This window comes from Oncorhynchus mykiss, chromosome 18 (genome assembly GCF_013265735.2).
Source record: "Oncorhynchus mykiss isolate Arlee chromosome 18, USDA_OmykA_1.1, whole genome shotgun sequence".
Taxonomy (NCBI): domain Eukaryota; kingdom Metazoa; phylum Chordata; class Actinopteri; order Salmoniformes; family Salmonidae; genus Oncorhynchus; species Oncorhynchus mykiss.
In genome coordinates, this window is record NC_048582.1 from 59,060,255 (window position 1) to 59,086,978 (window position 26,724).

Below are 26,724 nucleotides of genomic sequence, written 5' to 3' on the forward strand. Positions count from 1 at the left end.
TCCACATGTAAAACTATAGCAAGTACACTTATAGCAGAGAAGCTAAATTCACAAATGGGGAGAACTTATTTTTCTTCATAAAGTGGGTGGCAGGGAACATTAATACTGGCCATCAACTAAATATAAATCAATCTTTGGATACGTAAAAAACCCTATAGTATACAATTCCCCCATAGACTGAACTGTTCAGTTTGTTGATGTCTCGGCACCGCCCTCTTTGGTTTCCTTCTTAGCATGCACCTCTTCCAGTTTCTTGTCCTTCTCCTTGAACTTCTCACTCATGGCTGCCTGAAGGGCCTCCTAGTTTTCTTTGTTAGCCTCCATCTTCTGGTTAAGCTTCTCCTCTGCTATCTTGCTGAAGTTGTTGTTCTCCTCCATGGCTTTCCTTTGCACCTCCTTCTCGTGCTCCCGCTTCTCAGTGAGGTGTTTCAGAACCTCCGCTTCATGGGACTTCCTCCTCTCCTCTGCAGCCTCTAGTTTCCTCTGGATCTCCTCCAGGGACAGGTCCTTCTTCTTGGGGGGAGAAAGGGGGAACTCTCCCTTGGCGTCTGGAGCTGGAGCTCCTAGGATCACCTCGAACACCTAGCCAGACGCACGTTTGTCAATCTCCTTAACCAGTATATCTCCGCAGGAAGAGGCCATTTCAGCAGTGGACAGAGTCAATGTACCTTCACAAACAGTGAAACTAACTCCTCCTCAGCAGCCAGACTTTAGCTGCAAATTTTCTGTGCCCTGTGTCTAGTGCCGTCATCTACCTCGAGCCACGTTATTGAATGAAGAAAGTGTTCCCTCCCCCCAAAATGTAATAACTTATAAACTCACAGCTGAATCTCCTATTATTATGTACAGCCCCGTTTCATATAATAATTCCATATAAAGACAGCAATATTGACCTGTTGAATCTTAACATTGTCAAATGATACAGGTGACATTTGCACATCGTCATTGAGACTTATAGTACCTTGCAAAAGTATTCATCCCCCTTGGCGTTTTTCCTCTTTTGTTGCATTACAACCTGTAATTTAAATAGATTTTTATTTGGATTTCATGTAACGGACATACACAAAATAGTCCAGATTGGTGAAGTGAAAAAAAGAAAAAAAAATGCTTTAAAATAAAAAACGGAAAAGTGGTGTGTGCATATTGTAGCAACCTGCACTGACAGTGGTGTGTTATGTGTTAGGCTATTAGTGGGTTGTGTTGTACTTACCAGTGTTCGCGGGGAACGACATGCCAATCAACCTGCTATCTGCCAATCACGGGAATGCCTGGAATGTTCTGATGACGGGCATCCTGGTGGTTGGCGGAGTGGCGTGGAGGGGGGTTGGGCAGGGGGATCGAGCATTGGAAGTTAAGACCAGGTTTAGCCATTGTTCTTCCTCTTACGTCTGGCCTTCACAAGAGAAGGTCACGGTTGGCTTGTGTGGTATCTTTCATTTATTTGGCGTGGGCTACGGCCAAACAGTAGCATGTGTAAAGTTGGGTTAATAAACCGTCAATTCGTAAACTCAATCCTCTGTCTGACAATTGTTCCTTTATGATCTAGTCAGGTTATTACATTGGTGTCAGAAGTAAAAACGTTGATAAAAGTTAGCCAGCTAGCTAGCTGACTTCTGTGGCTAGCTAACGTAGGTGAGAACGGGGGTTGAAAATGCTTCGAGGGAATCCGAAAGTGAAGTGGAGGTAGGGGACGATTATGGCCAAGGAGGTGCGTGTGCATGGACGTCGGAGGATCTGGCTGAGGAGATTGCTAGGGCGTCGGAGCCCAGAGGCTGCTTGAGTGAGGACGTTAGAGTGATGGCGTCTGAAGCGTGCATGAGTCCTTCGTCGACTGTGCTTCGCACGGATTCTGGTGGGCGGACCGAAGGGGTGACATCGATGCGGCGGGACAAGGAATCTGGGGCTCAGGATGTAAACAAACATGGCGGCGCCCGGTTCCCGGCTGCGTCCGTATCTGTTAAGACCCTGAAGTATTCCGGTAAGGCGGATTGGGAAGCTTTTCATGCTCAGTTTGAACTGTTAGCTCATTTTAGGGGGTGGTCGGATGAATATAGGGCACTGCAGTTGGCTTTATGCCTCACGGATGACGCTCTGGCCTGTTTGATAATGATTAGCCCCTAGGACAGACGTGATTATGGTGCTTTAGTGGGAGCACTGAGGAGGCGCTATGGACAGTGTGTACAGCCCGGGCCACTGCGATCCGAACTGAGTAATAGACACAGGCAGCCTGGAGAGCCTCTACGGGTGCTAGCTAGTGACATTGAGAGCCTCTCTCGGCTGGCATATGCACACATGCCCCCCTCCGTGCAGAGCCAGCTAGCACGGGACCAGTTCATACAGAAGCTCTCTCCTACGGAGCTGCGCATACAGACCCAGCTGGCTCATCCTGAGTCATTGCAGATAGCCTTGAAGATGGCTTTGGAGAGGGAACTGGTGTGGGCTGGGGCTTTTGTGGGGGTGCAGGGAGACGGAAAAGCCTGCATGGGGTGGCTGAAATGACAGAACTCATTCTTGCTGTGTCGCTACAGGCGACACGAAACACACGCCCTGGTCCCAGGGTCTGCTGGGGTTGTGGCCAGCCAGGCCATCTGAGTCAAGTTTGCCCCATGTCCCCCAGAGCTCAGGGAAACGGCTCGGGGTCCGCATAGACCGGGTAGTGCGGACCCCTGGTTTTCTATCCCAACCACCATCTTCTTCAGGAGGAGCCCACCGGCACAGACGGGGAAGCAAGGCTCCACTTCCACAAGAAGCAGACGAGGGCAAGTGGATGGAGCCTGTTGTTGTGGTGGGCCAGACCTGTGTTGGGGACTTTTGTCATGTCCCTGTCACTGTGGAGGGGGTGCCCTGCTCTGCCCTGGTGGACACTGGGTCCACAGTAACCCTGGTGAGGCCAGACATTGTGCCAGGTTGGACTCAGTGTGAGCCCACAACTGTGCAGCTCCGCACAGTCACAGGTGAGCTGGCAGCCATGAAAGGGAAGGGACTAATGACTCTGACAGTAGGGGGCAGGACTGTGCGTCATCCTGTGTGGGTGGCAGCTGTGCAGGACCCTTGTATACCGGTGTTGGACTTTTCTGAGCACAGGCTGCCAGTTAGACCTAAATGGGGGCACACTGAGCTTCCAGGGAGGGCCGGCAGTCACCATGGTCCCCCCTAATGTCACATTCACTCAACCCAACAAACCCTTTACTCCAACAGTTAAAACAGCAGAGACTCATGGCTGCACCCCCTCCCCCACATCTGTGTGTGACTTTTCCCCAGCCCCCCTGTCATCTACGGCTGTGTGTTACATTCCCCCAACTACCTCCATGACACAGCCCTCTGTGAGCCCGGGCCACGCCCCCCCTGCCCAGCTAACCCCAGATGGGAGAGGAGAGGACACTGTCTGCAGTGAGGGAGATATGGGGGAGGAACTGTGTTGGTCTTGACCCCGAGTAGCAGGAACGGTTGTGGCAGTTGCTGTTTAAATTCAGAGACAGCTTTGCGCTGAGTGAGGAGGAGGTGGGTCAGACTCATCTGGTATAGCATGAGATTGACACAGGTGTTGCTCGACCAATAAAGATGCGTCCCCGCCGTATCCCGCGGGCACGCCAGGAGGCGGCAGACAAGGCTATGTTGGAGATGCAGCGGGCAGACTTCGTCGAGCCCCCAGACAGCCCCTGGGTGGTGCCAGTCGTAATGGTTCCGAAGAAGGGGGGCAAGCTGAGGTTCTGTGTGGACTAGAGGTGGCTGAATGAGGTAACCAGGAAGGACTCATACCCCATACCACGTATCGATGAGTCGCAGGACTTGGTTAAGGGGTCCTCCTGGTTCTCCTCACTAGACCGCAGTGGCTACTGGCAGGTGCCCCTCTCCCCAGAGGCCAGAGCCAAAACTGCATTCTCCACTAACAGAGGATACTGGCAGTTCAAGGTCCTGTGCTTCGGCCTGTGCAAAGCTCCAGCTACTTTTGAGCGTTTGATGGACAGGGTGCTGGATGGCATCCCCCGACAGCAGTGTCTAGTATACCTCGATGACATCCTGGCCCATGGCAGCTCCTTCCAGTCAGCCCTGGGGGCGCTACGGCATGTGCTGGAGAGGGTGGCTGCCGCAGGTCTGAAGCTCCACCCCGAAAGTGCCACTTCATGAGGAGAGAGGTGTCCTTCTTGGGCCACCGAGTGGGGAAGGAGGGGATCAGAACCATGGAGGACAAGGTGGGGGCTGTCCGAGACTGCCCACCCCCACCGACCAGCGTCAGCTGAAGAGCTTCCTGGGCCTGGCCTCGTACTACAGGAGGTTTGTACGGGGCTTCTCAAGCGTCGCTGCTCCCCTGAACCGCCTGCTGCCGAAGGACAAGGCCTTCACTTGGACAGTGGAGTGTGAGGAGGCCTTCAACACCCTCAAACTTGCACTGATCGAGGCCCCCGTGCTCGCCCCCCCTGATCTCACCTTGCCCTTTATCCTGGTTACAGACGCAAGCAATGTGGGCCTTTGTGGGGTGCTGGCCCAGGTGGGGCCAGAGGGGGAGAGAGTGGTGGCGTAAAACATTTGACAAACATGAGCGCCGCTACTGTGTATCCCGCGGGCACGCCAGGAGGCGGCAGACAAGGCTATGTTGGAGATGCAGCGGGCAGACTTCGTCGAGCCCCCAGACAGCCCCTGGGTGGTGCCAGTCGTAATGGTTCCGAAGAAGGGGGGCAAGCTGAGGTTCTGTGTGGACTAGAGGTGGCTGAATGAGGTAACCAGGAAGGACTCATACCCCATACCACGTATCGATGAGTCGCAGGACTTGGTTAAGGGGTCCTCCTGGTTCTCCTCACTAGACCGCAGTGGCTACTGGCAGGTGCCCCTCTCCCCAGAGGCCAGAGCCAAAACTGCATTCTCCACTAACAGAGGATACTGGCAGTTCAAGGTCCTGTGCTTCGGCCTGTGCAAAGCTCCAGCTACTTTTGAGCGTTTGATGGACAGGGTGCTGGATGGCATCCCCCGACAGCAGTGTCTAGTATACCTCGATGACATCCTGGCCCATGGCAGCTCCTTCCAGTCAGCCCTGGGGGCGCTACGGCATGTGCTGGAGAGGGTGGCTGCCGCAGGTCTGAAGCTCCACCCCGAAAGTGCCACTTCATGAGGAGAGAGGTGTCCTTCTTGGGCCACCGAGTGGGGAAGGAGGGGATCAGAACCATGGAGGACAAGGTGGGGGCTGTCCGAGACTGCCCACCCCCACCGACCAGCGTCAGCTGAAGAGCTTCCTGGGCCTGGCCTCGTACTACAGGAGGTTTGTACGGGGCTTCTCAAGCGTCGCTGCTCCCCTGAACCGCCTGCTGCCGAAGGACAAGGCCTTCACTTGGACAGTGGAGTGTGAGGAGGCCTTCAACACCCTCAAACTTGCACTGATCGAGGCCCCCGTGCTCGCCCCCCCTGACCTCACCTTGCCCTTTATCCTGGTTACAGACGCAAGCAATGTGGGCCTTTGTGGGGTGCTGGCCCAGGTGGGGCCAGAGGGGGAGAGAGTGGTGGCGTACTTCAGCAAAACATTTGACAAACATGAGCGCCGCTACTGTGTCACCCGGCGGGAGCTCCTTGCTGTTGTGGCTTCCGCCAAACACTTCAAGTACTACCTGTGTGGCCAGCCCTTTACTGTAAGGACTGACCACTCTGCTCTCCAGTGGCTCATGTCTTTCAGAGAGCCAGAGGGGCAGGTGGCTAACTGGTTGGAGGAGTTTCAGCCGTATGACTTCACAGTAGTGCACAGGGCAGGGGCACGCCACTCCAACGCCATGTCCCGTCGGTCCTGTACTGCAGGCGGCTGCCTCCACTGTGAGTGGAGAGAGTGACGGGAGAGAGAACTGTGTGCAGAGGGGGTCTGTGCCACAGTGTGTCGGGCGAGCGGGCCTGTCTGCTGTGAGCTGCAGACTGTCGACGTGGCTGAATGGGGGCAGCAGCAGGGACGGGACACAGACCTACAGCCGGTATTACAGTGGTGACAGCGCTCTCACTCGCGACCAAATGGTTGTGGTCAAAGTTTGTGAGACTGCGGCTGGCTGATGGCGTGCTACAGCGGGCATGGAAGGAGTCAGCTACGGGAGAAGAGAGGTGGCAGGTGGTGGTCCCAAAAGCATTGCCGAGCACAGCCTCGCTCCAGAGTACTCGTGGGGGGGGGGGGGGGGGGGGACTGGACACTTTGGGGTCACAAAAACAATATGTATGTATTCACCCCCTTTGCTATGAAGCCCCTAAATAAGATCTGGTGCAAACAATTACCTTCAGAAGTCACATAATTAGTTAAGTAAAGTCCACCTGTGTGCAATCTAAGTGTCACATGATCTCAGTATACACACACACACCTGTTCTGAAAGGCCCCAGAGTCTGCAACACCACTAAGCAAGGGGCACCACCAAGCAAGCGGCACCATGAAGACCAAGGAGCTCTCCAAACAGGTCAGGGACAAAGTTGTGGAGAAATACAGATCAGGGTTGGGTTATAAAAAAAATATCCTAAACTTTGAACATCCCACAGAGCACCGTTAAATCCATTATTTAATAAAAATGGAAAGAATATGGCATCACAACAAACCTGCCAAGAGAGGGCCGCCCACCAAAACTCAGAGACCAGGCGAAGAGGGCATTAATCAGAGAGGCAACAAAGAGACAAAAAATAATTTTTTACATTTATTTAAACAGGTAGGCCAGTTGAGAACAAGTTCTCATTTACAACTGCAACCTGGCCAAGATAAAGCAAAGCGACACAAACACAGAGTTATACATGGAATAAACAAACATACAGTCATTAACACAATATAAAAAAAATCTTTATACAGTGTGTGCAAATGAGGTAAGATTAGGGAGGTAAGGCAATAAATAGGCCGTAGTGGCGAAGTAATTATAATTGAATTGCTAAACACTGGAGTGATAGATGTGCAGAAGATGAATGTGCATGTAGAGATACTGGGGTACAAATGAGCAAAAAAACTAAAAACAATATGCGGATGAGGTAGTTGGATGGGCTATTTACAGGTGCAATGATCTATGAGCTGCTCTGACAGCTGATGCTTAAAGTTAGTGAGGGAGATATGAGTCTCCAGCTTCAGTAAATTTGGCAATTCGTTCCATTCATTGGCAGCAGAGAACTGGAAGGAAAGGCGGCCAAAGGAGGAGTTGGCTTTGGGGGTGACCAGTGAAATATACCTGCTGGAGCGCGTGCTACAGGTGGGTGCTGCTATGGTGACCAGTGAGCTGAGAAGGCGGGGCTTTACCTAGCAAAGACTTATAGATGACCTGGAGCCAGTGGGGTTGGCGACGAATATGATGCGAGGGCCAGCCAACGAGAGCATACAGGTCACAGTGGTGGGTAGTATATGGGGCTTTGGTGACAAAACGGATGGCACTGTGATAGACTGCATCCAGTTTGTTGAGTAGAGTGTTGGAGGCTATTTTGTAAATGACAAGTCCAAGATCGGTAGGATAGTCAGTTTTACGAGGGTATGTTTGGCAGCATGAGTGAAGGATGCTTTGTTGCTAAATAGGAAGCCAATTCTAGATGTATTTTTGGATTGGAGATGCTTAATGTGAGTCTGGAAGGAGAGTTTACAATCTAACCAGTCATCTAGTTGTCCATATATTCTATGTCAGAACCGTCCAGAGTAGTGATGCTGGACGGGAGGGCAGCGATCGGTTGAAGAGCATGCGTTTTGTTTTACTTGCATTTAAGTTGTATGGCATTGAAACTCGTCTGGAGGTTAGTTAACACAGTGTCCAAAGAAGTGCCAGAAGTATACAGAATGGTGTTGTCTGCGTAGAGGTGGATCAGAGAATCACCAGCAGCAAGAGCGACATCATTGATGTATACAGAGAAAAGAGTCGGCCAGAGATCCGATTTGACACACTGAACTGTGTTGAGTCTGACAGAGTCGAAAGCCTTGTCCAGGTCGATGAATACAGCTGCACAGTATTGTCTCTTGTCGGTGGCCGTTAGGATATTGTTTAGGACTTTGAGCATAGCTGAGGTGCACTCATGACCAGCTCGGAAACCAGATTGCATAGCGGAGAAGGTATGGTGGGTTTCGAAATGGTCGGTGATCTGTTTGTTAACTTTCCTTTCGAAGACCTTCCTTTCGAAGGCAGGGTAGGATCGATATAGGTCTGTAACAGTTTGGGTCTAGAGTGTCTCCCCCTTTGAAGAGGGGGGGATGACCGTGACAGCTTTCCAATCTTTGGGGATCTCAGACGATATGAAAGAGAGGTTGAATAGGCAAGTAATAGGGGGTTGCAACAATTGCGGCGGATAATTTTATAAAGAGCTGTCTAGCCCAGCTGATTTGTAGGGGTCCAGATTTTGCAACTCTTTCAGAACATCAGCTATCTGGATTTGGGTGAAGGAGAAATGGGGAGGCTTGGGCAAGTTGCTGTGGGGAGGTGGGTGCAGGGCTGTTGACGGGGTAGGGGTAGTCAGGTGGAAAGCATGGCCATCCGTAGAAAAATGCTTATTGAAATTCTAAATTATGGTGGATTTATTGGCGGTGACATTGTTTCCTAGCCTCAGTGCAGTGGGCAGCTGGGAGGAGGTGCTCTTATTATCCATGGACTTTACAGTGTCCCAGAACATTTTGGAGTTTGTGCTAGAGGATGCAAATTTCTGTTTAAAAAAGCTAGCCTTTGCTTTCCTAATTGCCTGTGTATATTGGTTCCTAGCTTCCCTGAAAAGTTGCATATCGCGGGGGCTATTCGATGCTAATGCAGTACGCCACAGGATGTTTTTGTGCTGGTCAAGGGCAGTCAGGTCTGGAGTGAACCAGGAACATCTGTTCCTAGTTCTACATTTTTAGAATGTGGCCTGCTTATTTAAGATGGTGAGGAAACCACTTTTAAAGAATAACCAGGCATCCTCTACTGACGGGATGAGGTCAATATCCTTCCAGGATACCCAGGCCAGGTTGATTAGAAAGGCCTGTTCGTTGAAGTGTTTCAGGGAGCGTTTGACAGTGATGAGGGGTGGTCGTTTGACAGCAGACTCATTACGGATGCAGGCAATGAGGCAGTGATCGCTGAGATCACTGAAGGCGCTGCAAATTTCCACAGCGGGTTTGGATTTTCATAGGACCACTTCAATCTGTACACTCCACAGAGCTGGGATTTACGGAAGAGTGGTCATAAAAAAAGCCAATTCTTAAGAAAAATAATAAGCAAACACATTTGGTGTTCACCAAAAGGCATGTGGGAGACTCCCCAAACATATTGAAGAAGGCACTCTGGTCAGATGAGACAAAAATGTAGCTTTTTGGCCATCAATGAAAACCCTGTCTGGCATAAACCCAACACCTCTCATCACCCTGAGAATACCATCACAGTGAAGCATGGTGGTGGCAGCATCATGCTGTGGGGATGTTTTTCAGAAGCAGGGACTGGGAAACTGGTCAGAATTGAAGGAATGATGGATTGTGCTAAATACAGAGAAATTATTGAGGGAAACCTGTTTCAGTCTTCCAGAGATTTGAGACTGAGATGGAGGTTCACCTTCCAGCAGACAATGACCCTAAGCATACTGCTAAAGCAACACTTGAGTGGTTTAAAAGGGGAAACATTTAAATGTCTAGGAATGGCCTAGTCAAAGCCCAGACCTCAATCCAATTGAGAATCTGTGGTATGATTTAAAGATTGCTGTACACCAGCGGAACCCATTCAACTTGAAGGAGCTGGAGAAGTTTTGCCTTGAAGAAAGGGCAATAATCCCAGTGGCTAGATGTGCCTGTAATGAATACTCCTGACGACCCAACGGCACCGGAGGGTGGAGTGGGCGGGGGAGCAGAGGCGGCCGCATACCTCAGGGGCGAGGTCAGGCTGGTTCGACAAGGTTGTGAACTGACCCGATGTTCTGCGTCGAGGCTGATGTCCAGTGGGTCTGTTCAGGGGGGTGGGTCGACCCAGAGGTCGGGGAGCGGGACCATCACTGTGGAATGCCTGAATTATCTCTGGGTTGATGATATCCTGGTTGGGGACACGGGACCGGTCTTCTGGCCCATAACCTTCCCAGTCCACTAGATAGTGGATGCGACCTCTCAGGTATTTGGAATCAAGGATGGCCTGATGGAGGGTTCCCCTCCGACGTACAACAGTGTTGGTGCACTGCTGGTTGAGACTGGAGGATGAAGAGGATGAAGAGGACTGTAGGTGACCGGTTTTAACAGAGACATGAAAGGACGAGGAGATTTTATACTGACGGGGTAACTGGAGGTGGTACGTGATAGTGTTATCTTGAAGGAACCAATGAAACAAGGACAGAACTGTTTGCAGGGGAGGCAGATGTCTCTGGTAGAGAACCACACACATTGTCCGGGGTGAAAGAGTGGCGTAGGTCTGCTGCGTCTATCGACAAAGCGTTTCTGGGCATTAGAGGCCTCCTGCAGATGCCGGTGAGCGGTCTACCATACCCGCTCACTACGCCGAAACTAGTCGTTGACAGCTGGGACAGTACCAGGCTCCACCTCCCAGGGAAACATGGGGGGTTGGTAACCAAGTACACACTGAAACAGAGTAAGGCGGAGGGATGAATGCATGAGTGAGTTCTGAGCATATTCGGCCCAGGCGATATACCGACTCCAGTCGTGTGGAAAGGCAGAATATTGTTGGCGGAGGTACTTCCCTATTTCTTGGTTCAGGCGTTCCGTCTGCCGGTTGGTCTGGGGACGGTACCCGGAGGAGAGGCTGAGGGCGACCCCCGGTCGGGTCACAGAAGACTCGCCACACCCAGGTGACAAACTGGGGCCCGCGGTCAGAGATGATGTCCTCCGGGATCCCATAAGACGGAACACCTGCTGGAACTTACACTCAGCCAATTCCATGGTGTTAGGTAAATGAGGAAGAGGAACCAGATGACACATTTTTGAAAAATGGTCTACTATGACAAGGATGGTGGTGTTACCAGAGGATTCAGGAAGGTCTGTGATGAAGTCAACAGCTATGTGGGACCAGGGTCTGTGAGGGATTGGCAAAGGTTGAAGCTTATACTGGAAGGGAGATAACGAGGGCTTTTGGTTTGGGCGCAGAATGGACAGGAGAGAATGTAATCCCTTACGTCAGATGCCAGTGAGGACCACCAGAACTTTCGGGCTGGAAGTTTGGTGGTTTGTGTAATGCCTGGATGTCCTGACCCAAAGGAGATGTGACACCATTGCATCAGTTGGGGCCTAACAGCTGCTGGTACGTAACTCCTCCCAGCTGGTGTCTCAGGAGGAGCTGTGTCTGAGGTGAGGGCTTCTTGTATGGCAGAGTGAACCTCCCACTGTACCGGCCCCATAATGCAAGAGGAATGAAGAATGGGTGTAGGACCGGACTTACTGGTCGGAAGGTCAAACTGGCGGGAGAGAGCATCAGCTTTTACGTTTCTTTCCAGGGATGTAAGTAACATGAAAGTGTGTGAAGAGGAGCGCAGCAGGCTTGTCTGGAGTTTAACCTCTTGGCCCCTCTGATATATTCCAGATTACAATGATCTGTTAGGAAGAGAAAAGGATGTTGTGCGCCCTCCAACCAGTGGCGCCACTCCTCGAGGGCCAGCTTGATGGCGAGGAGTTCTGTTCCCCACATTGTAATTCCTCTCAGCGGAGGATAACTTCCGGGAGAAGAAGGCACAGGGATGTGATTTTGGAGGTGTTCCCACCCGCTGAAAGAGTATGGCTCCTACTCCTACTTCAGAAGCACCTCCAGGGTGAAAGGAAGGGTCGGATCAGGTTGGAGAAGGACAGGAGCTGAGCTGTAGCGACATTTCAAGTTGTTGGAAATATTCAGGGCTGTATCAGTCCATTGAAGGGTCCGGCTCTTTTTGGCTGGTAAGGGCAGTGATGGGAGCGGCAGTGGAACTGAAGTTTCGAATGAACCGCCGATAGTAGTTGGAGAACCCAATGAAACGTTGGAGTTCCTTAGCGGGGGTGGGTTTGGGCCAGTTACTGATGGCGGGGACTTTGTTCTCATATCTGCTGACCCCTCCAGGTGTCAGTACGAACCCGAGGAAGTTTACATGGAAGGTGCTCTTTTCAGTCTTCACATAAAGGTTATGGTCAAGGAGCTGTTAAAGTACCCTTTGCACATGCTGTATGTGTTCCTTTAGGGAGTAAATCAGGATGAGAAAGCTGTTGATCATATCCTGGAAAACCTTGTTCATAAAGGATTGGAAGACGGCGGGGGCGTTAGTAAGGCCATAGGGCATGACCAGGTATTCGTAGTGCCCTCGTGCGGTGATAAAGGCCGTCTTCCATTCGTCGCCTTCACGTATACGGACAAGGTTATATGCACTTTGCAGGTCAAGTTTTTTTTAGATGTTGGCGCGGTCCACTTGTTCAAGGGTTGCTGGGATCAGAGGAAGACGGTTCTTGACATCATTCAGAGAACGCTAATCAATACATGATCGGAGGGGGTATCCTTTTTTCCAAGAAGAAGAAGCTGGACTCAGCCGGGGAAGAAGGACGAATAAAACCGTTTGAGTGTTTCATCAATGTAGTTCTCTATTGCCTCATTTTCCGGGATAAATAGGGGGTAAACTCGGCCCTTCGATGGGGACCCTCCAGGGAGTAAGTCAGTAGCACAGTCCCCTGGGCGATGTGGTGGCGTATTCAGATGGTATGGTGGGTGTATAGTTATGCACGCTCAAGTTTTTCATTTTTTTGTCTTATTTCTTGTTTGTTTCACAATAAAACATATTTTGCATCTTAAAAGTGGTATGCATGTTGTGTAAATAAAATGATACAAATCCCCCCAAAATCTATTTTAATTCCAGCGTGTAAGTCAACAAACAGGAAAAATGTGAAGGGGGGTGAATACTTTCACAAGCCACTGAATGTCTACTATGAAAGGTATAAACAAAAAGAGCACAATAAAGTTGAAAAGCATAAAACTAAAATGAAGACATTCAGGAATTCATTGAGTCATAAATATCAAAGGTCTCAATAATGCTGCATATCCTAATACATTTTTTAATTTTTTTTTCCTAAGTAATTATTAACAGTTTAACAGGGGGATGTTATTATAAGTACAAGATTAGCGTGTCTTACTTTTATTGCAAAGTGGGGAAAACATCTTACTGTAACAAGACATAACATTATCCTAGTAGCCTATGCCTATAGGCCTATCCATTTTATTTTGTATTTTTACTTATTTATTTAACTCAGTTAAGAACAAATTCTTATCTACAATGATGGCCTACCAAAAGGAAAAAGGCCTCCTGCGGGGACAGGGGCCTGGGATTAAAAATAACAGTGCAGATAAAAAACAGATAAGATGGTGTGCAGGTGAAGACACCCAAGAGGGCTTTAATGAGTGCTTCAACAGATTTGTAAATTAAAGAAGTGTATTCGTTTCAGGTTATTACCACAGAACTTGGTTGTTGATTATGTGATGATAATGTGTATGTAATTTCTTTCTCCAGGGACAAAAGAGGGCTGACCCTACTGAGCTGAAAGCTATTTTCATAAAGGTCAGTTGTGTAAGAATCAATTTGCCTATGGATCAACAACATTTCCTTAGCTCACTGGATACAAGCCAACTTCGTGTACTGGAAAGCCACTACTAATATTGCATTTATTTGTAGGCTTCTTCTGGTTCAAGTCACAAAAACAAGAGTCAATAGCACATTTCGGGTTCTCCATGTTTCTCCATTGAGGTCTGAATCCTAACTTGAGATCCCTGCACACAGCTTGAATTTCTACCATTGACATCATTGCATGATTTATGCCTATTAAAGTCTTGAGTTACGTGTGAATGATCGCAAGTTAGGTGTCTGCCCAAAGGATTGAAACAGTCAGCGTCAGTGTCTTTCTTGACCAATAGATCACTTATTAACAAATCAATTATGCTGTCTGTCTGTCTGTCTGTCTGTCTCTCTCTATGTGTGTGTGTGTGTGTGTGTGTGTGTGTGTGTCTGTCTGTCTGTCTCTCTCTATGTGTGTGTGTGTGTGTGTGTGTCTGTCTGTCTGTCTGTCTGTCTGTCTGTCTGTCTGTCTCTCTCTATGTGTGTGTGTCTGTCTGTCTGTCTGTCTGTCTGTCTGTCTGTCTGTCTGTGTGTCTGTCTGTCTGTCTGTCTGTCTGTCTGTCTGTCTGTCTGTCTGTCTGTCTGTCTGTCTGTCTGTCTCTCTCTCTCTATGTGTGTGTGTGTGTGTCTGTCTGTCTGTCTGTCTGTCTGTCTGTCTGTCTGTCTGTCTGTCTGTCTGTCTGTCTGTCTGTCTGTCTGTGTGTCTGTCTGTGTGTCTGTCTGTGTGTCTGTCTGTGTGTGTGTGTGTGTGCTGTTGCAGTATGCCAGCATCCAGAAGAACAATGAGGCCTTCATGTCTCCAGAGGACTTTGTGGCCCGGTTTCTCTATGCACACACTGACATCAGGCTGTCTGACGAGGCCACCTCACTGCTGGCTGGGGTGGTGGACCAGAAGAAAGATGGGTGGGTATGATGGACAGACGACCAGGGCTCGTATCACAAAGCGTATCAGAGAATGTGTGCTGATCTAGGATCAGTTTGGCCTTTTAACCATCTCACAAAGCTTTGTGAATACAGGCCCTGACCAGGAAAAACTCCAGGCTTTATGCCTAGCTAAAGGTTGGTTACAACAACAACCTGGAGTACTGCTAGGGTTATACCAAGGGCCTGGATTACAGATATGGTTACAGATATTGCCTGGAGTACTGCTAGAGTTATAGATAGGGCCTGGAGTACTGCTAGGGTTATAGATAGGGCCTGGAGTACTGCTAGAGTTATAGATATGGCCATGAGTATTGATAGAGTTATAGATAGGGTCTGGAGTACTGCTAGAGTTATAGATAGGGCCTGGAGTACTGCTAGAGTTATAGATATGGCCTGGAGTACTGCTAGAGTTATAGATATGGCCTGAAATACTGCTAGGGTTATAGATAGGGCCTGGAGTACTGCTAGAGTTATAGATAGGGCCTGGAGTACTGCTAGAGTTATAGATATGGCCATGAGTATTGCTAGAGTTATATATAGGGTCTGGAGTACTGCTAGAGTTATAGATAGGGCCTGGAGTACTGCTAGAGTTATAGATATGGCCTGGAGTACTGCTAGGGTTATAGATATTTCGCCTTTTGTACTGCTAGAGTTATAGATAGGGTCTGGAGTACTGCTAGAGTTATAGATAGGGCCTGGAGTACTCCTAGAGTTATAGATATGGCCTGGAGTACTGCTAGGGTTATAGATATTTCGCCTTTTGTACTGCTAGAGTTATAGATATGGCCTTTTGTACTGCTAGAGTTATATATAGGGCCTGGTGTACTGTTAGGGTTATAGATAGGGCCTGGAGTACTGCTAGAGTTATAGATAGGGCCTGGAGTACTGCTAGGGTTATAGATAGGGCCTGGAGTACTGCCAGAGTTATAGATAGGGCCTGGAGTACCGCTAGGGTTATAGATAGGGCCTGGAGTACTCCTAGGGTTATAGATAGGGCCTGGAGTACTGCCAGGGTTATAGATATGGCCTGGAGTACTGCTAGGGTTATAGATAGGGCCTGGAGTACCGCTAGGGTTATAGATAGGGCCTGGAGTACTGCTAGGGTTATAGAAAGGGCCTGGAGTACTGCTAGGGTTATAGATAGGGCCTGGAGTACTGCTAGAGTAATAGATAGGGCCTGGAGTACCGCTAGGGTTATAGATAGGGCCTGGAGTACTGCTAGGGTTATAGAAAGGGCCTGGAGTACTGCTAGGGTTATAGATAGGGCCTGGAGTACTGCTAGGGTTATAGAAAGGGCCTGGAGTACTGCTAGGGTTATAGATAGGGCCTGGAGTGCTGCTAGAGTTATAGATAGGGCCTGGAGTACTGCTAGAGTTATAGATAGGGCCTGGAGTACTGCTAGGGTTATAGATATTTCGCCTTTTGTACTGCTAGAGTTATAGATATGGCCTTTTGTACTGCTAGAGTTATATATAGGGCCTGGTGTACTGTTAGGGTTATAGATAGGGCCTGGAGTACTGCTAGAGTTATAGATAGGGCCTGGAGTACTGCTAGAGTTATAGATAGGGCCTGGAGTACTGCTAGGGTTATAGATATGGCCTGGAGTACTGCTAGGGTTATAGATATTTCGCCTTTTGTACTGCTAGAGTTATAGATATGGCCTTTTGTACTGCTAGAGTTATATATAGGGCCTGGTGTACTGTTAGGGTTATAGATAGGGCCTGGAGTACTGCTAGAGTTATAGATAGGGCCTGGAGTACTGCTAGAGTTATAGATAGGGCCTGGAGTTCTGCTAGGGTTATAGATAGGGCCTGGAGTACTGCTAGAGTTATAGATAGGGCCTGGAGTACTGCTAGGGTTATAGATAGGGCCTGGAGTACTCCTAGAGTTATAGATAGGGCCTGGAGTACTGCTAGGGTTATAGATAGGGCCTGGAGTACTGCTAGGGTTATAGATAGGGCCTGGAGTACTGCTAGGGTTATAGATAGGGCCTAGCCCTTATTTTCTAATGCACAGGATGCAACCCAAATATTATACTTTTTTTTAGCTCATGATGAATTTATTTACCACTTATTTATTTGATTTATTATGTTTCAAAAATAAACTCTTAGAAATCCTCAAAGGCCCTTTGTCAGGTGTTGTTCTGTTCCTCCTGTTGGTTGTTGTACCCTAATTCATCTCATCTTTCCCCCTCTCCCCTTAACCCCCATCACCCCTGTGTTTTGCATTAATATGTATGTTTTTAATGATACATAATGACGGGCAATAAAATGTTAGGGTAAGTCAAAAAGAAAAAGTGTGTTGCCATGGCAACCACCTGGGCTCCGGCAAAGAGCAGAGTGCATGCGGTCATGTTGCTCACATTATGAAAGCCTGCTTTAAAATGGAGTGGAGGCTGGCTGCACACATGCACTGTAATTGCCCATGCCATTCAGCACTCTTGCATTGTGCGGCTTTGCGAGCCAGATAAATGGCTGCAGCAAAACTGCTATTAAGGGATAAATCTATTAGGAAACCATGGCTTGGTCTCTGTATCTAAACTTAATTTGGTGTGGTCGGGTGGTGGGTAGGGGATACCAAATGATAAGGAAGCAGAAATGTCTGCTTTGATGGTTTGATCAAAGCCACGAAATCAGAAACCTTTGTTTGAATGCCTCCATTTTGTTTACAGTTGGCATCGTAGGTTAGTCGTCATGTATTTTGTTTTAGCTCGTTTTTTTTTTTAAGACATTCTGATTTCACCAGACAATGAGATGGATGATTATGCCTAGTGCGGAAGAGAGAACAGACAATGGCTACGCGTGTCAACATCACCCCCTTTTATGTTCACGGAAAACAGGAACGCATTGTTTTTCAAGTATTGGCAAGAACCTGTTGAGTGACCTCCCTGACAAAAAAGAAAGTAAGGAAACAAGCCACTTACACAATCATATTATGATATACTCCCTCTAGTTAAAATTAGAGTCTTTTTCAGGATATGCATACTGCATACATTTTTTCTTGCCAATGCGTCTGCCTCTGTTTTTACCCCAGGTAGGATTCCATTTCACAGAGATGAGTCAGGGCGGGGTAATCGTTTTTGTGAGTAGAGGGGGTTTGGATGTACGTAAACAGTGTAATGCATTTCTTTGCCTCCCTCTGTGACTGTGTAAATCAGGTGATACACTCACTGACAGCCATCACAGTCTCTCTGCCTGGAAATCACTTTTCTCTCTTGTTATTCACCCTCCCCAGACTTGGCTGGCTGAGATAGATACACTCCCTCTCTATGTCTGCAAATTACTCATTCAGCACATGTAGACATCCCTACTTCTGTCTCAAAGATGTGTCAGAGATGTTTCCTCCCTCCTCTCTCTCTCTCTTTCTCCCTCTCTCTCTCTCTCTCTCTCTCTCTCTCTCTCTCTCTCTCTCTCTCTCTCTCTCTCTCTCTCTCTCTCTCACACACTTATTTTTCTCTTTCTCTCTTTTTTTCCAATGGAAACCTCTTCAAACCCTCTGAGGTTAGTCTCTGGGGTTAAAACTTTGTAAAGAGAGCATGCTGGGAAAATAGCAGTCCTCCCAGCCAGCCATGTGCATTTTGGTGTGGTCTGCTTGGAAGAACCCAAAGCATCCAGCCCACCAGCCGGACAGCTAGCCAGCCAGTCAGTCAGCTAGCCAGCAGTCACCTCTGGGTGGAAGGCTGTCAGTGACAATAGCAGGGACAGGGGGTTTATTGAAGGGATCGTCTTTCCTTTTACTAGAAGGGATAAAAGCTGTCGCTCCAGCCTAATCCGCCCAAGTGTTTATGCTGTAAACAGTGTTCTAGACCCTCGCTAGCTGTTGAAGATGACAGTAAAGTCTAGACTTTCATAGACACCTTCAAACAAAGACATCAAGGATGTCTACCTCCACATTGACTTCGTACAGAGAGACACTTTCAACCTTTGTTGACCTCTGACTCTCAGACTAAGATTTAAAGTGAATAACAATCCCGTACATGTGGTATAGCATTAACTGTGTACGTCTTACATTTCCCAGAAACATAGTCTCATGTTCGTAAATGCATATGTTTGTGCACTGTTTACCCAGACCATGGACATGCCTAGAAAAAACCTGGTCCCGTGCCATATAAGTTGATGGTTGGTAGATACTGTTGGTTGATTTGATTATTGGAGTCTGCATTGCAAAGTGATGCCCTCTCTTTTTGGGGGGTAATTGTTTTGTAGTAGTCATAGCAATGCTAATCAACCATCATAAGCCTCATCCCTGGCACAATCACCACTGTGTGTGTGTGTGTGTGTGTGTGTGTCTGTGTGTGTCATCTGAATACCCCTGATAATCAACAGCAGTGTAAGTTTCAGTAAAATGCTCATAAGCCATGTCTAGAAAAATACTGAAACGCTAACAACATAAATGAATGTAAGCTGATATGCATACTGTACTTCCTCGTCTTATTTCAGGCATTTTAGACAGTATCTGTTTTCTCCCCTGCTCTCGTCTGTATTATTGTCAAACAGTAACTCATGAAATTACCTTCCAAATGGGTAATTGTTATGTTTGAGAAAATGTTCCTTTTAAATGTTCAATATGCTTCCAGCCGCGAGAGTTGTAAATATGTTAGCTTTCCTCTAACAGCCGATGCATGGACTCAGCAGCACACTTTTGTATCCCTCCACCCACTCCCTACCAACAGGCCCCTGTTCTAAAACTGTCAGCTCGCTTAGTTAATATAACAATTACTCTTGACTTTTCAACACGGCAGTTTTTTCTACACTGTAAGGCAGGCAGAGCATGCCTACAAGCCTACAAATTCCAAATGAATCCATCTTTGAATTTCATCAGTAACAAAATTAATTAGAGTAGCCAGAAAAATGTAATCATCGCTCCCCTGGAAATTGAAATAGATTGCAGATGCATGCTCAGGGGACTGCTCATTAGGACTGACCCTGCGTAATTATAGTATCCATTTGTGAAATTCATAATGGACTTGAGGCAACTTTGAACCGAGCATGAATTAAGACTAGATTGCGCCGGGGTCCCCAGGGCTCCCATGGATCAGTTGGTGTATTCTCCCTTTGTTATAGATGATGTGGGCATATTAGAGAGAAGTGTAGTACAATGGTATTAATGACACATACATTCTGTAGCCTACACATCAAGAGAGAGAGAAAGAGAGAGAGAAAGAGAAAGAGAGAGAGAGAGAGAGAGAGAGAGAGAGAGAGTGAAAAGATTGAGAAGAGAAAGGGAGAGAGAAAAATAAAGAAAAATATAGAGAGATAGAGAGAGAGAGCAAGAGAGAATTCACCCTTCCTAATACATTGTTGGGCTTGTGCACAAATGTATATTTTTGTGCTGAAATATAGTGAAAGGATATCCGTTCAAAACTCCCTTTGTGCTTGTACACCTGTTTATAATGGCAGAGGGGGAAATGTAAAACGTCGTATTTCATCCTTTTTACATGTGTAAAGTTGCCCGTCAACGTTATAGCAGCCAACTCAGACTGGCACACTATACTGACATGAAGAACAGAGTTCTTTCAAAACCTTGTTTAATGTTTTTATTTTCCTACAGTCATACTCATTGGATTTAGGACATTTCACTCAGCTGAGAAGTGGCCTACTTGAATTAAGATGGACATATATTGATAGGCTGTTCTGTTGTTTGGTTTTGTCACCCAGTAAAGCCCAGTGTTATACATTGGAATTGTATAGTTCTCTTCTTAATGATTACACTACACGTGCTGTAAAATGTGTCAAGTATGAACAAGTACAAACTACTACGTTTGTATCCATTTTTTTGCTTGTTTAACTGATAGTCCTCTGCTTTTTCATTGTGGAACAGGCCATTATCTGTAGACCTTTAGGATATCCTAACATTCACCTTCCTGTCTGTCTGTCTGTCTGTCTGTCTGTCTGTCTGTCTGTCTGTCTGTCTGTCTGTCTGTCTGTCTGTCTGTCTGTCTGTCTGTCTGTCTGCCTGCCTGCCTGCCTGCCTGCCTGTCTGCCTGTCTGTCTGTCTGTCTGTCTGTCTCTCTCTCTCTCTCTTTCTCTCTTTCTCTCTCTTTCTCTCTCTCTTTCCATCAGGTTGATCTCCTTCCAGGAGTTTGTGGCCTTTGAGTCGGTCCTCTGTGCCCCAGATGCTCTCTACGTGGTTGCCTTCCTGCTGTTCGACAAGACGGGCAAAGGAGCAGCCACCTACGGTACGTAACGTTCCCTCTGATTTGATTGACAGCTCTATTTCCAACCCCCAGGTTTGATTAGTGACCGCTGAAGTACAAAACAATGTGGACACTTATAGCTAGGATATTATATTGAAGTGAAGGAGGAATTCTTAAAGCTGTTCTCAAGTACACTATAAGTTATTTTATTTATTTCATTGGACATTTTTTATTTTTTTTATTTTGGAAGAGGTAAAAAGACATCACTTTTACTAAAAAACAAAATGACCTAAAAAATAATATTGTCACATATAACCATCAGAATCAATGACAGTAACCTTAGCCCCTATGAAGGTGACAGTGTAAGCACCCCTATGGAGATGACAGATATTGGTTTTGGAGGGGTGGGGGGGGGGGGGGGGGGGGGGGGGGGGGGGGGGGAAGACATGTCTGTCTGTCGGAGAGGAGGGGAGTGTGTTTGTGATTGGGACCATTACCTAGAAGGCTCCAAGCCCAGAGGTGAGAAGAGGAGACATTTGTACGTGATTCACATTTCCCTAATTGATTTAAACAACCTTAATTTTGCCTTCTGTAGGTATGCCAAATTAGCACATTAGGACTGATTTGAAATGCGGCGCACATATCTTGGGCACAAACAGAGAGAAAGTAAATTCAGTTCTAATTGTTGGTAGTCGGCAGGGAGTAAGATCATTGTGGTTGATTATGTATGCACATATGTAAATGTTCATATTTAAAAGGAGCAATTACACTATTTATCAGTGACGTGGTGTATCTGGTTTGGTAATTAAAAGCTCTGTTGTTTTTCTGCCTTCTGAAAGGTTAATGAATATAGCCTACCCCGACGCTACCGTGGCTACGCTAGGAGATGCAACAAGAAGTGGAAAATTGCATGAAAAACATTACACATGCCCATACGCTGCTGTTTATCGCTCACGTTCAGCTACCATTTCACCGAAAGCAAATAACTTGTGATTGAGATTATGGTCTTGTCAAAGTCGCTTTATTGTGATCCATTACATGATTTCATCTCTTTCTTCAATTTTTCCTTAGATGAAATGGCCTTCTCCATCTCAACCAAAATAACAAGTCACTCCTTTATAACGTATTGAAAGCAGGAATTGCTGTGGCTTAGCTGCATTAAAGACAGTTTGTTTTTCCACATCATAAATGGGTTTTTGTTATACATTTTTATTACATTTTTGTACGTTGTTTTCTTGTTTGTTAATAACCTGTGTAATTCCTATTAAGTGATCGCGGAAAAAACAGATATTTTTACATGAAGGGATGTTAATTTTAAGTGTTTTATAAAAAGTAAATCCATCATTTTGTGGAATAGAGTTAATTAAACTGTGACATGCAACACACATTAAAACGGGATTGTACTTCAGCCAGAGAGACCAAAAAATAGAAGAATAAAAGGTTGCCTGAATGTTGACAGGTCCATAAAGGCTGATAATATAAACGGCAGGTCTGGAATGGGGAATGGCACTGCAGTGTTACACTGCCCAGTAAATGCAGCATTTTTATTGCCTCATTAAAGTGTAAAACCTGCTGGAGCTGTCTTGTTCCGAAAGGTATGGCCTGATCTGTCTGGGGAAAAAAATCTCACTACCATTTCTCTGGTCTGTGTCCCAAATGACACATTCCCTAAATAGTGCACTACTATCGATCAAAGGTATTTATGGAATAGGGTGCAATTTGGTACGGATCCCCTCTCTCATTTCTCTTTAAGTTATTCATTCACTGATACATGCTAGGGTATGAAACACGTTTTTTGTTTAGTGGTGTAATAAAAAATAGGTTTCTTTCTGACTATCTGTTGTTTTGGTTTCTCTGATGAGGCTGTAATCATTTGGGCTGGTGTTCAATGTCTCCCACCTACATTACCTCTACTGAATGAGACTCTTACAGAATTAGAAAAGCGTATAATCACATAGCTTTGCATATTTTATAGCTACGGTAGGCCTACAGTACTGTCTAATGCTTCCATCAGATATCTATCCATCATCGTTGTTTAGACCTATGGTTTCAGGGACCTGTAACCTTCGTAATTATTAACACATACTTTTCTAATATGAGATCTATAAAAAAGAAACTGGTCAATGAGGATAATTTCTACGATTTCATAGAAAATAATAGCACATTTCTTCCTGACATAATACACAACATTGTCTCCCATGTCTGCAAGTAACTGAGTCTTGTGAAGCAATGCTACTGCTAACCAGCCATCTACAATAGTCTGTTTGTCAACAGGGTCAGAATAAAAAGGGGACTGATTTCATTAAAGGTGCCTGTCTTGTCTGGTCTCTCCTCAGAGGATGTGAAGCAGGTCTTCAGCCAGACCACCAACCATCAGCACATCCCCTTTAACTGGGATTCTGAGTTCATGCGTCTGCACTTCGGCACGGAGAGGACCAAGCACCTCAGCTATGGAGAGTTCACCCAGTTCCTCCTGGTGGGTTGATATCGTCTATATCACCTTGCACTCACATAGAGTGACTGTCTCTCTCTCTCTCTCTCTCTCTCTCTCTCTCTCTCTCTCTCTCTCTCTCTCTCTCTCTCTCTCTCTCTCTCTCTCTCTCTCTCTCTCTCTCTCTCTCTCTCTCTCTCTCTCTCTCTCTCTCTCTCTCTCTCTCTCTCTCTCTCTCTCTCTCTCTCTCTCTCTCTCTCTCTCTCTCTCTCTCTCTCCTGTCTGAGTAAATGCTCTCTCTCCCTCCTGTCTGAGTAAATGCTCTCTCTCTCTCTCTCTCTCTCTCTCTCTCTCTCTCTCTCTCTCTCTCTCTCCTGTCTGAGTAAATGTCTTGCTCTTTTTTGTCCGTGTCTTTCTGTCAGTTAGTTAGTCCTTTACCTCCTCTCTCCCTTTGTGTCTGACTATGTCTATCTGTCGAGTTCTTTTCATTTTGCCTTCAGACCCTGCATACCCATTATTGTACAAAGTCAATGAAACCCCATCAGTTTGTGTTAGATATTTACTCTAACCTGCTTGTCTGTATTCAAACTGTGTGATGACCATGGTGTGTGTGTGTCTGTATTCACACTGTGTGTGAAGCCCATGGTGTGTGTGTATCTGTATTCAGACTGTGTGTTAAAAGCTATGGTGTGTGTCTGTATTCAGTGTAATATTTGATGCCCATCCAGCCCCTGGCCTGACACACACAGACTTGGGTTCCTCTACTTGGTCCTGTTTCCCAACACAGCTTGTCCTGATTCTACTTGGTCCTGTTTCCCCAACACAGCTCATCATATTGTCCTGATTCTACTTGGTCCTGTTTTCCCAACACAGCTCATCATATTGTCCTGATTCTACTTGGTCCTGTTTTCCCAACACAGCTCATCATATTGTCCTGATTCTACTTGGTCCTGTTTTCCCAACACAGCTCATCATATTGTCCTGATTCTACTTGGTCCTGTTTCCCAACACAGCTCATCATATTGTCCTGATTCTACTTGGTCCTGTTTCCCAACACAGCTCATCATATTGTCCTGATTCTACTTGGTCCTGTTTCCCAACACAGCTCATCATATTGTCCTGATTCTACTTGGTCCTGTTTCCCAACACAGCTCATCATATTGTCCTGATTCTACTTGGTCCTGTTTCCCAACACAGCTCATCATATTGTCCTGATTCTACTTGGTCCTGTTTCCCAGCACAGCTTGTCCTGATTCTACTTGGTCCTGTTTCCCAGCACAGCTCATCATATTGTCCTGATTCTACTTGGTCCTGTTTTCCCAGCACAGCTCATCATATTGTCCTGATTCTACTTGGTCCTGTTTCCCAACACAGCTCATCATATTGTCCTGATTCTACTTGGTCCTGTTTTCCCAGCACAGCTCATCATATTGTCCTGATTCTACTTGGTCCTGTTTCCCAGCACAGCTCGCCATATTGTCCTGATTAGGCATTAATGAAACACTGAGGTTATACTTTAGACCACGCTGGCATTTGTTTTCCATTACAGTTAAGTGACGTAACCACCAATATAAACCCAATCCACCTATACACCCTTCTATCGAAAACAGGTAGACGTGTTCTCTTCCATAAAGGATAGTATCAGCCGTGCTGCTGCTGCCGCATTCCTTTTGTATTTGTGGTGTGCTAGCCATTTTCCAATATGATGTCTAGACGTGAAATCAGGGGAGAGGGAGACTGGAGGAGAGGGAGAGTGGGGGAGAGTGGAGGAGAGGGCCTTGCCAAGTTTGCATCTACACTCACTATATCTGAATGAGCTTTCTATGTTACACTTAACTTGGACCAGATGGGTTGTACTGTGAATAACACACTGATATTGTGTGTGTGTGTGTGGGTGGGTGGGTGGGTGTGTGTGTGTCTGTGTGTGTGTGTCTGTGTGTGTGTGTGTCTGTATGTGTGTGTGTCTGTGTGCATGCATGCATGTGTGTGTTGCAGCCAGTTACATTAGGGAAATATTTTACATTCAGGGCTTGCACAGTTCGACTCCAGTGGTTTCCAATACTTCATACCAGAAGTGCAGCAGTAATGCTCATAGCTCAACTATGAAATACACATTTCCTATTTCACTCACTTCATTTAGTCAGTTTGCCCCAATTTCATAGCTATTGATTCATGTCATAATAACTGAGTCAGAAAAGTCATTTTTTCTGTGGTTCTTATTTAATTCAGGGGCTGTGATTTAAGTGTTTTCCCAGTAGTAGAGGATAAAATGGTTGTTATAAATCCACTTAGACCTGAGTGAAGACCTTTACTGTTATTTTAAGTTATTCAGTTATTTTAATGAACTACTATTTAAAAATACTATAATTTCTATTCCCCCTTGTAATATGAATGATAATACAGATTTAAGCTGTGTATCTCACAGTTAAGCGCAGTATAATTGTAATAATACATAATTTTATTATACAGCAAATATACTGTATGTACATTCAGGGGCCAGTTTATTAGGTACACCCATCTAGTACTGGTTCGGACCCCACTTTGCCTCCAGCACAGCTTGAATTCTTCGGGCATGGAAACATTGCTCAATTGGTATGAAAGGACCTAACCCGTGCCAGGAAAACATTCCCCACACTCAGTCAACGTACTTGGTTAAATAAGGGTTAAATAAATACAATTTTAAAATGACACCACCGCCACCAGTATGTACTGTTGACACGTGGCAGGATTACGCCAAATCCTGATTCAACAGGAACTGGGATGCATCGGACCAGGCCATCACGTGCCCACTGGGCCCGCTTCTTCTTGTTTTTAGAGTGGTACCTGGTGTGGTCGTCTGCTGCAGGAGCCCATCCGTAACAAGGACTGACGAGTTGTGCATTGCGAGATGCCGTTCTGCACACAACTGTAGCTTGCACGATTTTTGACATTTTCATTTGACCTCTCATCGACAAGCTGTTTTTGCCCACAAGATTGTGTTTTTTTGTTTGTAATCCCTAGACACTGTTGTTTGTGAAAAGCCCAAAAGCCCAGAACGTTTCTGAGATACTGTAACCGGCGCGCCTGGCACCAGCGATCATACCACTGCACCACGCTCAAAGTTGCTTAGGTCACTCGTTTGGCCCATTTTAACATTCAAGCGAACAGTAACTAAATGCCTCAATGCCTGTCTGCCTGCTTTATAGAGCAAGCCACGTCCACGTGACTCATTGTCTGTAGGAGCAAACCATTTTCGTGAATGGGGTGGTGTACCTAATAAACTGTGTACTGTATATACTAAGGTTTATTTTCAGTGGTTTCCTCAATGGGGTTAGTCATCCTTATACACTGTGTTTACTTGCATAATCATCCATAATGATGACGAGCCAGATGCACACAAGAACCGGAAAAACTTTTGCGCTGCAAATTTCTCGCCAATTACTGTCTCGGTGGATGCCAGAGATTCTCCAAAATTACATGATTTGCATTTCAAATGGCACCCTATTCCCATATAGTGCAATACACTTGTCCAGGGCCCATGGGGTACTGGTCAAAAGTAGTGAACTATGTAGGATATAGAGTGCGATTTAGAATGCAACCATTATTTTTTTTCCCACCTGCTGGGTTTTTTTCAGCATCAGAAAGGAGCGCAGCTGAATTTTAGAGGCCCCCCATCTTGGCTGTGTAGAGAAATTTGTACATTTTTAAGATTAGAGAAATTATTGCTGTTTTAAAGCTAATTTCCTGCAATTCTACAAATTTT

General features: G+C 46.4%; 1 protein-coding gene and 1 pseudogene across 1 annotated transcript in view; one reads left to right on the plus strand and one right to left on the minus strand.

Moving 5' to 3' along the window:
• Positions 1 to 26,724, plus strand: part of LOC110496872 (calcium-binding mitochondrial carrier protein Aralar2) — a 97,770-nt gene that overhangs the window by 1,729 nt on the left and 69,317 nt on the right. Inside the window, exons 2-5 of the mRNA XM_036953396.1 lie at positions 13,390 to 13,437; positions 14,252 to 14,394; positions 20,478 to 20,593; positions 22,888 to 23,027. Of these exons, the coding sequence (XP_036809291.1) occupies positions 13,390 to 13,437; positions 14,252 to 14,394; positions 20,478 to 20,593; positions 22,888 to 23,027 (447 nt within the window). The remainder of the gene's footprint in view (positions 1 to 13,389; positions 13,438 to 14,251; positions 14,395 to 20,477; positions 20,594 to 22,887; positions 23,028 to 26,724) is intronic.
• Positions 89 to 657, minus strand: LOC110496627 (annotated as a pseudogene).